Source organism: Corvus hawaiiensis, chromosome 9 (assembly GCF_020740725.1).
Source record: "Corvus hawaiiensis isolate bCorHaw1 chromosome 9, bCorHaw1.pri.cur, whole genome shotgun sequence".
Classification (NCBI taxonomy): Eukaryota; Metazoa; Chordata; class Aves; order Passeriformes; family Corvidae; genus Corvus; species Corvus hawaiiensis.
Window position 1 is genome coordinate 8,312,063 of NC_063221.1, and position 13,316 is coordinate 8,325,378.

Genomic DNA, 13,316 nt, shown 5'->3' on the forward strand with positions numbered 1-13,316 from the left:
ACTTTGCCTTGGGCTGCTGTTAAGCCAAGGTACTGTTCCAGCCTACATGTCCTTCCCAGAAGCCTTCCAGGGCCAATTACAGTGCTCACTGCTTTTCATGTGTAGGGTCTGTGAGTGTGGTTTTCCCAGGATCCAAAACACACTGTCCTGGGGAATTTGTGGGCAGGAGCTGCTCCCAGCCACAGACAGGAATGCTCATCTGCACCCAACACACATGGAGGAGCCACTTGTCTCTCAGCAAAGCCATCTTCACCATCTGTTTGGAACTCACCATCTGTTTGGAACACCCCTCAGAGCTTTCCCTGCTCAGCACCTTTTGGTGATTTTGTCTCTCTCTGCTCTTTTGATCAGCTGTGTTTACAATGTGAAGCATGGCAGGTGTTAATTATGCAGCACCAGTTGTTTCCACCAAGTTTAGGTTTTGATCACTGATTCAGCCTCTTCTCTGGTCTAACACAGCTTTCTTTACTCAGCATTGTTGCACTGACCTCAAATCTTGGAGTATTTATGGTGTGACTGGTGTTCAGTTCAGACCAACACCACCTGCAGCACAGTTCTTGCAGACAGCTAGAGCTTCTCTGGTCCAAACTGTGTGTAGATCCCTATGGAGGTCTGCAGGGTCAGTGGAGTCTCTCCATCAGTTTCTTTGCAGTTATTTTTGCAAACCCATGCATGGGACAAAGGTGTATGTGACAGTACCTACAACAGCAAGGAGGAGTCCTGACTCTTTCTGGAATGGGGCAGTGAAGTGTCTGTCTGCATCTGTGACAGCACAGTCAATGCAAACATCAGTTTGGCACATGGGCCATGAAGCACTGGCACAGCAAGGCAGCACCTACTCCTGCTTCTAGAAAGAACAATTTTGGAAAAAGGATCAAGCATAACACAAGGCACACCTGGGAGATGACTTATTGAAACCAACTGGGAATGCAGTGGGATTTGTCTCCTGTGACCTGGAGCAAACCTTTTCTTGTAAAGTGTGGATACTGCTGGGGACAGTGTATAATCTGAGGCTCTTCAGAGTAGGTGAACAGCTGCCAGAGTTAGTTCGTCACATTTTCCAGGGTGGAACACATGGAACCACAGAATCATTTAGGTTGGAAAAGACTTTGACTATCAAGTCCAGCTGTTACCCTAGCACATGAGACATTAAAGAAGTTTCTTGTTGGCAGTGTGTCAATGTCTCTGGGTCCTATGGGAAGTGATGAAGGGAGAAGCAGATCAATCAGTGTTTCAAAATGCTGCCTTAAAATAACCCCTAAAAAAGTCTGAAACCAAATCTCCTCTGTTTGTCCCCATCGGATGTGTGTGTTCTGCTCACTTTCTGTGTTGGTGACAGTAAGCCAAATAAGCAGACACTAGCAGTAACAGAAACCTTAAATTAACAAAAGAAGCCAAAGGAAAGTGAGTCCTTTGAAGTCCTTGAGATAACACCAGTGATATCTTGTCTCAGGCATGTACTTGGTGATGAAACGATAGAGCTGCTGTATCCTTTATGAATCAGATCCTATGGTGGGTTAAATGCTTATCTTTGCAGTGTGTTCAGCACCACCTTTTCTTTATAAAGAAATGGAACAGGTCTCTGGATTGCCAGTAAATAGATATGAATTTTGCCTTAAAGCAAACAATGAATGCAATTATTAGGAAAGTACATCTGTGACCATATCAAGTTTTATCTTGCCCCAAACTGTGTCCTGTTTACTCTCTGAGCACTGACAGACCATCCAAGCACATTGGCCAGAGGCCCAGCTCTGCAACCTGTGCCTTGGCTGGCCACCAAAGAACAGCATGGACTACCAGCCCCCACAAACTGCAGAGGCACTGGAGAAAGTGCAGGTCTAGGAATGGGAGTGCTCTTGTGCTTGTGAGCAGGTGGGACTTGTAATCCCCTTGGGACAACAGGTGAGCAAGAGTACAGAGCTATCACACTTAGAAGGTAATTGTGCAAGACGAGGAAGTGGGTGTTTGAGGAGGCAGTGGCGGTGTTTAGGTGTTTGTGGAGGTTTGGTTCACTGAGAGTGAGCTCACACGAGAAACACTCCTTTAGTCCTGCCTTCCGACTCCACATTGTAGTCCCAAAATCCTAAAGACAGTCAATCCATGGACCTGCTACCAGCTTTGCATCTTTCCTGAGCTCTTCTTCCCTGTTTGCCTGGGCTCTGTACCCAGTGTCCTTGCTCCCCTGGGACAGGTCAGCCAGCCGCACTGTCCTCTCCTGTCCTGGCCTGTGGGTTTTCTAGTCCTCAGGCTCCTCCTTCCTGGTGCAGTGGGCACAGAGAGCCTCTCCCAGCACAGCATGTGGGGTACCAACAGGGTATGTTCTGCTCTGGGATGCTGAACAGCTGCCAGGCGTGGCATCTCCATGGGGAGATGTGCCCCCAGTCTCCAGTCTGCTTGCTGGGCTTGCTAGCTCTTAACAGCTTTACTCATCTGCTTGGAGAACTGAGCTTTTAGCAGCCTTCCTCATCCAAGTGGAGAACTGAGCCCTTAAGCTCCTTCCTCATCCACTTGGAAAATGGGCAAATAACCTCTCTGATCCTCCCTGGCCTTAGGGCATATAAGGCTGCAGATGATAAATCCTTCTACTCTGCTGCCACTGTCCTTTTCTGGCCTGGCACTAACTCCTCCCAGTCCTCAGTGAGTGTGTTGCTCAATTTGCTTATTTTGGTGGATTACCCCATAGCTGGACACAAGCATCTCTGGGGCTGGCCTGGATCCCTTGGAAAACAGGAACCAACTGCCAGCTCAGAGAACAGCTCTGAAGTTAGAGATTGAAGTTGCTGAGAAAAGTCTAATAAATCAAACCTTCCCAAATAGTTATTGCAGGAGGCTGCTTGGTTCTATGCCATACTTCCCCATTTTGATAGCTGAATAAGGAAACTAAATTCCTGTGCTTTCTGCTGCCTGAGCTTACAGTGCTGGCTCTACAACAGCAGCAGTCACCTGCACTTTGGCAAACACGCTTCAGCTTTCTCGTTCTCTCTGTCTAGCAAAGCTGACAGGCAATAGCTGTGACTCACTCTGGCTGATGAAATATAAGTGGTGTCTGAAAAACCACAGGCTCATCATTCATTATTACTGGTAACCATATGTGGTAGAAAATGAGGTGATTTTCACATGGATGTGAATGGACTTTAAATGTTTCCCATCATTTCTTGTGTAAGCAGAAGCAGCCTGCATCCCATTCTGTTCTGCATCACCTTCAGTAGTTCCCTCTCAGCTGGATTGCAAGATGGGAGCAGCGAGGCCAGCTCCTTCCCCAGGGTGGCCATGGCTCGTACATCAGCTTTGTCACCCTGCCCTTTTTTTTACTGTGAGTGAGGAGAGATGGGAAAGAAGAGAGAGAAGGGAAGGAGTACACAGTGGCCACCTCTGTAGCTTGTGTAACAGCATGTGTTAGACAAAAAACACAGTAATGACCCACCTGGTAGCTGTGTCCTGTGAAATGGCCCTCATGGAAAGCCTTGTGGAGGACAGACCACAAGGCCCCCTTTCAGTGGCAGTAAGTACAGGAAGAAGAATGTGCTGCCCCTCTGGAGTTAGGGATTGTGTCCAGGAACTGCCTAGTCCGGCCTTGCACTTCCACACCTCCGGCTTCAAGGGGTGACCTAAACCCTCAGTGCACTGACCTGGCTGAACAGAGCTGTAAGATGGGACTCTAGCCCCATCCGTAAGCTCCTATAAGGCCTTAACAACCCCAGGAACAAAAATTAATGTTTCTCATATCAAAGAGACTTTTAACCTTGTGGAAAAAGGGGTCTCCAGATACAAAAAAAAGGTGATGGTATGGAAACTTACTGATGAAGACAGTCAGTCCCTCAAGTAATTGATGTCAGGTATTGAATTGTTTCAACTTTTATTTCAAGACAAGTGCATGCATGTGTATGTATGTAGGCCAGTCTAGTTCAGCCTGGAAGTGCAGTGGAACCAGTGTGTGAAATGCCCTCTCCTGCTCTAAACAAGAAGAAAGGGTGCAGCCTTCCAAAGAACAAATCCATTTGTGTTCTCTAGGCTTAATCTCTCTTGCTGTCCTGTGCACCCTGCACACACCATGGCCTGCCCTGTGTTAGCACACATTGGGAAGCACTAGCCCTGCATACCCTTGTGGAGAGCTGAAACAAAAGCTGAACTGTAAAAAAAAAAAGAAGTATGTGAAAATTGCATATAGTTTTCACACCAGTGGAAATCTCTGCTCAAACACTGAATGTACAATTCACCAGTCACTGCCAAACTCCTTCTCCCCCAGCCCTCACCTTCAAAGGACACTACAAGCCCAAATGTTACAAAGGAAAATTTTATTATTTTTTAGCAAGAGAAACATATTCTCACTTCAGCTGGGGAGTGTGACAATCCCCAGTCTGGGGGCAGGGTGCAGCTGCCATCAGTCCCCGTGGTGGTAAGCGTGGCCACAGTTATAAGCCCAAATATCCCTTAATGATGAGCATTCTGTGGGTGCAAGTCAGCCACAGCTTCTCAGTTGAGAGGCAAAAAGCTGCTTCTTTCTTTCTTACATGAGTAACTGCTTCAGCCACGGAGGTTTCCCCTGAGGCTCTGGCCTGGCCCAGGTAGGGAAGTTCTTTAGCCTAAAGTACATGGAAAGCTCTCCAAGGCCTGGAAGATTTCCTTAGCTGCCTGTAGCACCTGAGCCTGCAGGAGTGCTCAGCCATGAGCAGGTCAGTCCAGGTCCGGGTGTCTGGATGCCTGCAAAGCAGGAACAGTCCATGGCATTGGGAGCATTTTCAAAGAGGAGTTCAGTGCTGACAACCTGGTCTGAACCCTTCCCAGTGTTTCTAAGAAATCTGATGTAGCATTCTGACGCCTATCATTTAAATATATAAATACTTTTAACAAAAGGCTTTGGAGTGTACAGCCAGCAGTGACATGCTGAAATGTTGATGGAGTTCTTTGGGACACACGTAGTCAACTTGCCCTTAAAATCTGCCTTGCTTCAACTGAAAATCCCACAGCTGCTGGCTGTGCTGAGGTCATGTGCTGCCTGCGGCATGGGCAGGGCAGGACTTGTCTCCAGTAGCCCCAAGCTGCAACAAGAACAGGGAGGAGCAGCCCAGGATCACTGAGAGCAGTCTGACTTCAGCAAGAGCCAGGCAGGTGTGCACAGGGGCCTCATGGAGGTCATGCCTGTGAATCCCTGGTGCACACTTGTATGACAAAGTCAAGGGGAGTCACAAGAACCATCTGAGTCCTCCCTGAGGAAAGGATGCACAGACCTACAGGTTTCACTTGGTCCATTAGAGAGAACTCACCAAATCTAGAAGTCTTCGCGTTTTCTCAAGTTTTTATGTGCCTGGATCACTTTGGGTCAAGCCAGTGTGTGTGTGCTTGAAGGAGACTTTCCTCTGAGACCTTACATCTCAAGATGTAAATGTCTCACCAGATATTCCTTTGGGTCAGGCTTCAGTAGGCTGCAGATAGCTGGAACAGCCAGTGGGCCTCCTCTCTCAAAGGCTGCTCCCCAAAACCCCACAGCCAGTGCAAGACCTGTGCTTCTGCTGTCCAGTGCAGTCCTGTCAGCTCATTTCAAAATACCTCCTTCTTTCGTGGCCTTTTCCTGTGAGAAAGTCTTTATCTGGATCACTCCGAAGGCATTCCCTTGCTGCCTCTTCCCAGTTTTTCGTCTTGCCAGGCGAGGGGTTGTTGAGCAGACTTGTGCTCCTCCTACTCCCAGTGGCTTCAAGACACTTGAGGTATCTTCCTGACTTACCAGACTTTTATTTGAGAAAAAATACAGCACATTTCTACTATATACAGATACTGTCAAGTAAATAGAGAAACCCAGGGTTTCTCTGAATATGAGCTAAGCTTGGGTGACTTTCTTTGGCTTTCATTACTGTTCTCTTCAAGAGCTCCATGCATCCCTTTCCCCAGTGTTGGAAAGATGCATCCTAGGTAGCAAATCAGCTGCACAGAGCTCCAAAGAGGTGAACCCTGCATGCACTATATAAAGCCTGTCTGCACTGTGGTTTATCTGCACTCCCGCTGAGGCTTTCTGCGGCCCCAGGGAGGGATTCTAGAGCAATCTGCCTGTACAAGTACAAAACCTACAGATTGGTAGGGAAGGCTGTACTTTCCATGTTGCACTTCATTCATCAGCTCCTACAGTCAGCCCTTGGTGTCACTAACACCAGGCTAAATGATAGACCTGAGATGGTGGCATTGGAGTTGGTCGACAGAGTGATTCTGTCTTCCTGAAACAAGAAGAGCACTGTGGTGAGATTTACTGTGGTGTCGCTTTTCTGCACAGTCTGCTCCCACAGGGCACTGCTGGTTGTCTTGTGTGTCCCCTTCACAAGGGTCAGCTTCAGCAAGTCCTCCTCTTCCATGTAGATGGAACTCTTCAGGGACACGAGGTAGAGGCCATCACAGGGGATCATGATGGAACCATTTCTGATCTGAATAGGGCCTAATTCAGCACTGAGATTCATGGCTATCCCCTTGATGCTTTTACCTGGAATGGAAGAGAGCAAAGATGATCCCATGATGGCAAATGTCTTCTAGGAAATGGGTTGTTTTATACCAGCTGGCTGCAGGAAAGATTGAAAAATATAAGAAAGGGAAGAGTGAGCTAGAGAACAGGGCAGACCAGAGTTAGAATATCATCTACTCTAGACAGACATCATCTACCATGAAAACTTACAGGTTCCCACTCTTGACTAAGCTGTGCCTTTTGGCACATAGTTTATATGGATTACTCCTCCAAATTTTTATTTATGCACTATTTACTTATTCTATGTCTTAGAATACAGAAAAATATAGTAAGTAAAGCATCACTGTGAGTTTAGAAACACAGGTTCATAAAAAGAACAGGAAAATTAAGACAGTAAATAAGATGAGGAAAAAGCTTTCAGAGCTGGAAGGAAGACAAAAAGTGGAGATATTGGTGACATAAGCCTTTGTCTTGGGTTTGGCTGTTTGTTGTTTTTTTAACAGAAGACAGCATGAAAGAGCAGCATAGAGACAGAAACAGAAGGAAATAATTAAGCAGAATAAGGAGAAATTAAACCGGAACTTAGCATGAAAGGTTTTCTCTTGGAATGAGCAGTAACAGTTCTGAGAGCTATGCTGGTCATGTTTCTCTGCTGTGCCCCTGGGTTTTCAGCACAGCAGCTGAAACCCCTGGGACCAGGGGACGCAAAAGTTTTCCAGGCAGGCAGCACAGCCCCTCTGGGCTGGGGCCAAATTTCTCAAGCTTTTCCTCTAAAGGGCATGAGTTTCCATTAGGTTGGACTCACTGCTGCCTCACACTTTTAACTGAAAGGAAAACTGTCAATAATATTTTCAGTATTATTTTAAAAATTTAGTAATTGGTTTTATCATTGAGGTGTGTCATTGGACAAACATCCAATGTAGCTGGCACGCAGAGGAGTACATCAGATATGGTGTGTGCTCTCACCCACTCTTCCCCAGGAAATCATTTACATTTTTCATAAATCAGGAAACCATTGACTTGTTTCAGAAATACCCCAAGAGTGTGCCGTGTGTACTTAGTAAATTCTCAAAAATGCCTTTCTTGTTCATTCACAGAGTGAAAGCTTGTTTTAGGAGATAGGTGAGGGTTGCAGAAATCCATGTAGATTTTCACGTTTTTTGTTCTGCTCTGGGAAAACCCATTTGTTTCATTTTGGCCCCTTGCAGCACTGGGGCAGGCTTGGCCCCTCTCCCCCAACAGCTCCCCTGGGACCTGTCCTCCATCAGAAGAAATAGCCATCACTGTGGCACAAAGCACATAAGAGCCACTTAGGTATTTCAGGAGCCACTGGATGCCATGGAGGTCATGGTGGTAGAGTGGGGAGTCAGGAGACCTCCCAGTGTGCCAGGGAAATGTGGCACAGTGGTGGCTGTTGCACTGGGGATCATCAAGGGGCCAGGGTCCCCCCACCCCAACACCCACCTGTGTACCGGATGTGGGTCCACAGCACTTTGTCGCTCTGGGTCTGGAAAACAGAGAAGATAAATCCTTTTTAAGGCACGGGGCTGGTACCTCACTGCTGCTGCTGTCACTTTCATTTCCCAGCCAGGATTGTTCATTCCCTACAAGGGCAGAGCAGCTGCATCTCCAAAAGCACAGCAGCCAGCCGCGGTGTCACAGCTGCTGCCAGCCAGCTATGATCTGGACTTGATTTTAAATCATTATTATAAAATACTATTTCAGCATGGTTCCCAGCCAGTGCGACTTCCAGCCCAGTGCTGAGCCCTCCAGAGCACCCCGGGCAGTGTTTGTTTTGTTTAGAAAACCACGCTGGCGTGTGTAATTGAGTCAGACCAGACAGCAAGGAAGGACCATAGGGTGCAGAGTCTTTTCTGCATGACCTCCTCGAGCCTGACTTACAGTCTGACTTACGGCGCCTGGCAGACAGGCATTGTTCGCAGAGCGGGGACCTTGGCGTGCTGTCTCACCCTCCTGCAGGGCACCAAGAGGTGGGTCTGGCTTTATTGTTCCTTGCGCTTTGGGTCAGGCTGTTACTGGGTGTGTGTCTCTCAGACGCTCTTAAGTGCCCTGAGATGGGTTTAAAACTGATTGGAGCACCTCTCCTATGAAGGCAGAACTGAGAGAGCTGGGGTTGTTCAGTCTGGGGAAGAGAAAGCTTTAGGGAGAACTTAAAGCATCTTCCAGTACCTAAAGCGGCTTCAAGAAAGTTTGAGAGAGACTTTTGACAAGGGCTTGGAGTGATAAGAGAGGGGGGAATGGTTTTAAAATGACAGAGGGCAGGTTTAGATTAGATGTTAGGAAGAAATTCCCTGTGGGGGTGGGGAAGCACTGGCACAGGCTGTCCAGAGAAGCTGTGGATGTCCCATCCCTGGAAGTGTTCAAGGCCAGGTTGGATGGGGCTTTCAGCAACCTGGTCTAGTGGAAGGTGTCCCTCTCTGCTTATGGCAGAGGAGTTGCAAGGAGATGATGATCTTCAAGGTCCCTTCCAACCGAAACCATTCTATGATTCTGTGATTTGTATTTTATGAATGTAACAGAGAAAGTGAATGCAAATATAGAAGTGTGTATCTTACTGGTCAGATATGAAGACACCAAGCTTCTGTATTGGATTTTTAAATCTGAACTTTGCATCTCAAACTTGTCTCTCGTCATAACCACAGGAGACCCAAATCTGCAGTCTCTGCACAACCACAAGTCTTCAGTGTTTTGCCTGATTAAAGAGTGAAAGCTTAGGCTCAGTGCTCTGCGTTCTTCTCTTTACCTATGCCAAAGGCTTCCTAAGGGAGAAGGTGTGCTGGTGAGATGTGGGTTGGGCTTACTTTCATGTATTTGGCCTCCGGTGTTACAGGGGCAGAGCAGCCCTGAGCACAGGGAATGTGCAGAGTGTGAGCACAGACTGTCTGCAGATTCAGGGCAAAGGCAAGCGGCAGGGGAAGGCGACGGGAGCCCGGCTGCCCGGTGTGCTCTGTGCCGGAGCTGAGGTGGGTGCCGGTGCTGGGAAAGGTCTGCTCTGGCACCCTCTAGTGCTGCCACGGCTGATGCTGCGCGCCTGCTCCACCGGCACGGCTGGATACCACTGACAAACAGAAGCTTTAATCGCCCGGTGACTCTGGTGGAACTATCTCCCTTGGCATTACTATCCCGATCCATTGCCTCAGCTGGAATCTCATGCTTGCTCTTATTCTAGGCACCCGAGTGCACAAGCATTTCTCTCCTGGCTCAGACAGGCGGGATTTCCGGGTAGTTTCTCAGCAAGACAATAGCAAAGCACTGAGTGTCTGAGGTCAAACAACATCTACCTCAGTCTGTGTGATCTGGCCGCTGGTGGACAGGGTGTATGAAACACAGCCAGCCTGGGTGACAAACATGTTGCACTTATAAGAATAGCAGCCCCATTGTCACTAATGCAAATTACCTGTTCTACGTATCTCTTCCAGTTATTGCATGATCTCAAAGCACTTTGCAGGTACCTCCTGTGAATCCTGCTGAGCGGATAATGTAGTACTGGAAGGACTCTGGGTGCTCGTACCAAAGTTAGTGACCTCTCTTTGTTCTGCCTTCATATGGCATGTGGGAAAAGGTGCCAGGAGGGCTGAGAACACAGAGGCGCTTCTTACTAACAGCTTCAGATTTCCCTGCATCATTTACACACAGACTCTTCCTTTCTGCCTGGTCGGGATCCCCAAACAGGAGACTTCCTCCCAGCTGGGACACTGTGTCCAGAGCCATGCCATGTGGCAGAAGTTTCAGGAATAAGTTTGTACCTCACAAAGTGCAAAGCTCAGGGGGCTGATTGACGGGACTGCTGTGATCAACTGCCTGTGTCACACGTGGAGGTGTCCCACAGGTGGCAGGTGACCATTCTCTGGAAGTGGGTTGTACCTTCTCCTCACCAGGAGCTATTAGGATCATGGATTTTACCTCCCATGCAAGAGGAGAGGTGTGGAAAGAGAAGGTAATTCCAGCAGAGGTGGGAATTGCAGATGCAAAAGCAGGCTATCGCTAGCCTTTGTTTTAACTTCCTCATTTGGAAATCTCATCTGAGGTTTGTCCTCCAAGTGGCATCGTGACAGAAATGAGATCACTGTCCCTTTTTGTTAAGCACAGTCTGGGCTGAAGATGCTGACTTTCCTGAGTATGTGCCATGACATTATTTATGCTATGTTTTCACACAACAGTCCAGGAGGGTTTTTTTCAGAGCCATGTTTCCATGAGGACAATGGAAAGAAATCAAATATGGTCTTTCTATGAAAATCGCAGTTATTCCTTGTGAATGTAGTTAGTGTGGCACTCTGCACCTTGGAGAACAGAAGGAGACTCTTCCCAAGGATAGGGAGAGCCACTCATTCGCTCCCATGGACCAGCACTACCAAGCCTGCCACTCTCATGCTGCTGTGCCCCTACTTCCAAAAAGTCCATCTCTCCAAACTCCCTAAAAGTCAAGTCATATCAGTACTGCTACCCCTTCAGGAGACATTTATATGGTCAGTTCATGATTATTCAGCTGAGCCCTGTAATTGCACTGCAATAAAATCCCCCTAATGTACAGCCCACAAGACCACTCCTGCACAGCACAGTGCGCTCCAAACAGGACACCAGGGTTGTCTGTTAAAATAATAGAAACCAGTCCTAACCCTGTAGTTAGCTAGTGTTTAAAACTGAAAAGGTCCTTTGGTGATTCCCAGGACCTGAACTTCTCATCTGTTGCCATTGCTGGTCCTCGAGCACCCTGTTTCAGTTGTTTCTGTTGAGGAAGGGAAACTCCAGGCATGCACTGTGTCCCCTCGCCTGCTGCTGCTCTCTTGGGTTTGTAAGGCTCACAGGCAGCAATGTCAGACCCTGCTATGTTCCTCTGGAAGAGGAACATTTTTATAGAAGAGCCAGTTACTGAGAGATGAGGCTTCACAGCCAGAGTGTGACCTGGGAGAGGTTTCTGCACCTTGAGCAGTGTGATTGCTTGCTCTCCTCTGTTGTCTTACAGTGCAACTTCTCTCTCCCGACTAGTGGAAGGAGAACAGGACTGACCTGAATTACAAGAGTTATCTTTCAGAGTTACCAGGGTCATTGCTGTGAGACTCAGGTCAGTGAAACTTGTGCAAAGCACAAGGGTTTTCATTAGACAGCAGAGGACCCAGAGCATGAAGCCATCCCTCTCTTGCATGGTTATGGTTACATACCTGGCTTGCTTCTGTGCCAAGCCTAGGTGGGAGGAAAGAATGAACTCGGGTAAAACAAAGCACAACAAGCTTTAAAGTGGTACAAAGCTCCTGGAGAAGGAGTGGGAGGAGAAGCCACTACTGCACAAGCAGCACCGAAGTGGCAGTGAAAGGTTGTTGACAATCCACCAGCCTGCAAGCACGTGAGAGAGGCAAACATGTATTTGCTGCAGCTTGTGCTAGAGCACTGTGAGCTTCAAGCATCTCTGTTATTTATACTGTTTGCTCTGGTGTTATGGGCACACGAAACTCTCTCTGGAGACACTAGCATTTCTCACACACGCACGAACATGGATGACTGCTCCTAACCCCACTTTATGGGCAGGCTGAGAGCACCCGAAGGTGTCAGGGGGTCTTCCTAGAACTGGCACAGGGTAACTTGCTTTCTCACACATCTGCCTGCCATATGGTACACTTCAAAAGTTCAAGAGGTGTTTATGAGCAAATTGGGTTGTCATTCACGCACATGATCTTATTCAACTAAATGGAAATACGCACAAGTCACTGCAAGGAGGGGGGAGAGTGCAAGGGAGTCAGACCTCCCTCCCCCAGGGGTCAGTGAAAAAAACATTCTTGGAACAGTCACTCTGCTGGAAACTTGGCCCCAAACCCTGCACTGGGCAATACTGAATGTTGAGGACAGACAGTTTAAAAAAAAATTTTAAATTACTCTCATACAGAAGGGATTAAAAACTTGGGATTTGAATAGGGATAAACTTAAAGCTTTTTTTGTTTCTTAAAAAAGAAAAGAAAACCCATACAAAGCTTTACAGACCAGCAGACAAAGGGTTGAACATGAGCTCTTACCGTTGCGGGCCGCAGAAAATCTATACCAAGGTAAATCAGGCAGGCAAGCAGCAATATCCACTGAGCAACTGCGGACACGAGGTGCAGCGTGTTCCTAACCTGTCCTCTTTGCCAGCGCTTCCATTCATCCCCCACAGCTTCCCTCTCACAATCCATCTGCTCTCGATCTCTTGGCTCTGCATCCGGCTGTCCTTCCATCCCAGCCTCACTGCCAGCAGCTGCTGGGGAAGGGGCCAGGAGCACAGCAAGAGGCCAGAGGGACCAGGGGATTGATGAGCTCCTGTCTTAGGAGCAGAGATGAAGTGAAGACAGTGCCTTCAGGAGATTGCTTTATGCACAGAGAAGCAGGCGGGGGAACTTCTTTGTGACTAATCTAAATTTCCCCTTCCTTCCTTTCTTTCTTTCTTTCTTTTCTTTCTTTTTTTTTTTTTTTGAATTTTTTTTTTTTTTTTTTTGGTTTTCTGTGTGAATGTGGGGGCTGATTTATTGCATCCCAGTTCAGTTTTGAGTAAGGGCCTTTGAAAGGAGAGGTGTTTATGTCTTTCATAGCTTCAACTGTGGACGTCTTGATATGTGTTCTTTCCAACAATAGCGAAGAGTTGGGTGGACAGTGCTTGTCTTCACTCAGTCTTTTATCAGTAAAAGCTCTCACCTCTCTGTTCAGCCTCAGGTGAGGAGATTACAGGGCTGGTTCTTTCCCTTGCTAGCATCATATAATGCTCCTGAAATCTCTTTTCTGTAAAGAAGCAATGAATAGGAAGGGATGTTGGACAGGTGGATAGCATAAGGGATTGGAAAGAAAAGATGCACTTCCCTTTTCACTTTTTTCTTCTGGTTTTAAAGCC

At 47.5% G+C, this 13,316-nt stretch overlaps 1 protein-coding gene across 1 annotated transcript; it reads right to left on the reverse strand.

Annotated features, from left to right (window-relative positions):
* Positions 1-5,284: 5,284 nt before the first annotated feature.
* Positions 5,285-12,773, reverse strand: TNFSF4 (TNF superfamily member 4). Its single transcript, XM_048313557.1, has 3 exons — positions 12,472-12,773; positions 7,910-7,952; positions 5,285-6,466 (listed from the first exon to the last, which is right to left on the reverse strand). Exons 1-3 carry the CDS (start codon positions 12,667-12,669, stop codon positions 6,108-6,110), a joined length of 600 nt encoding a protein of 199 aa, XP_048169514.1. The 5' UTR covers positions 12,670-12,773; the 3' UTR covers positions 5,285-6,107.
* Between the last annotated feature and the right edge of the window lie 543 nt (positions 12,774-13,316).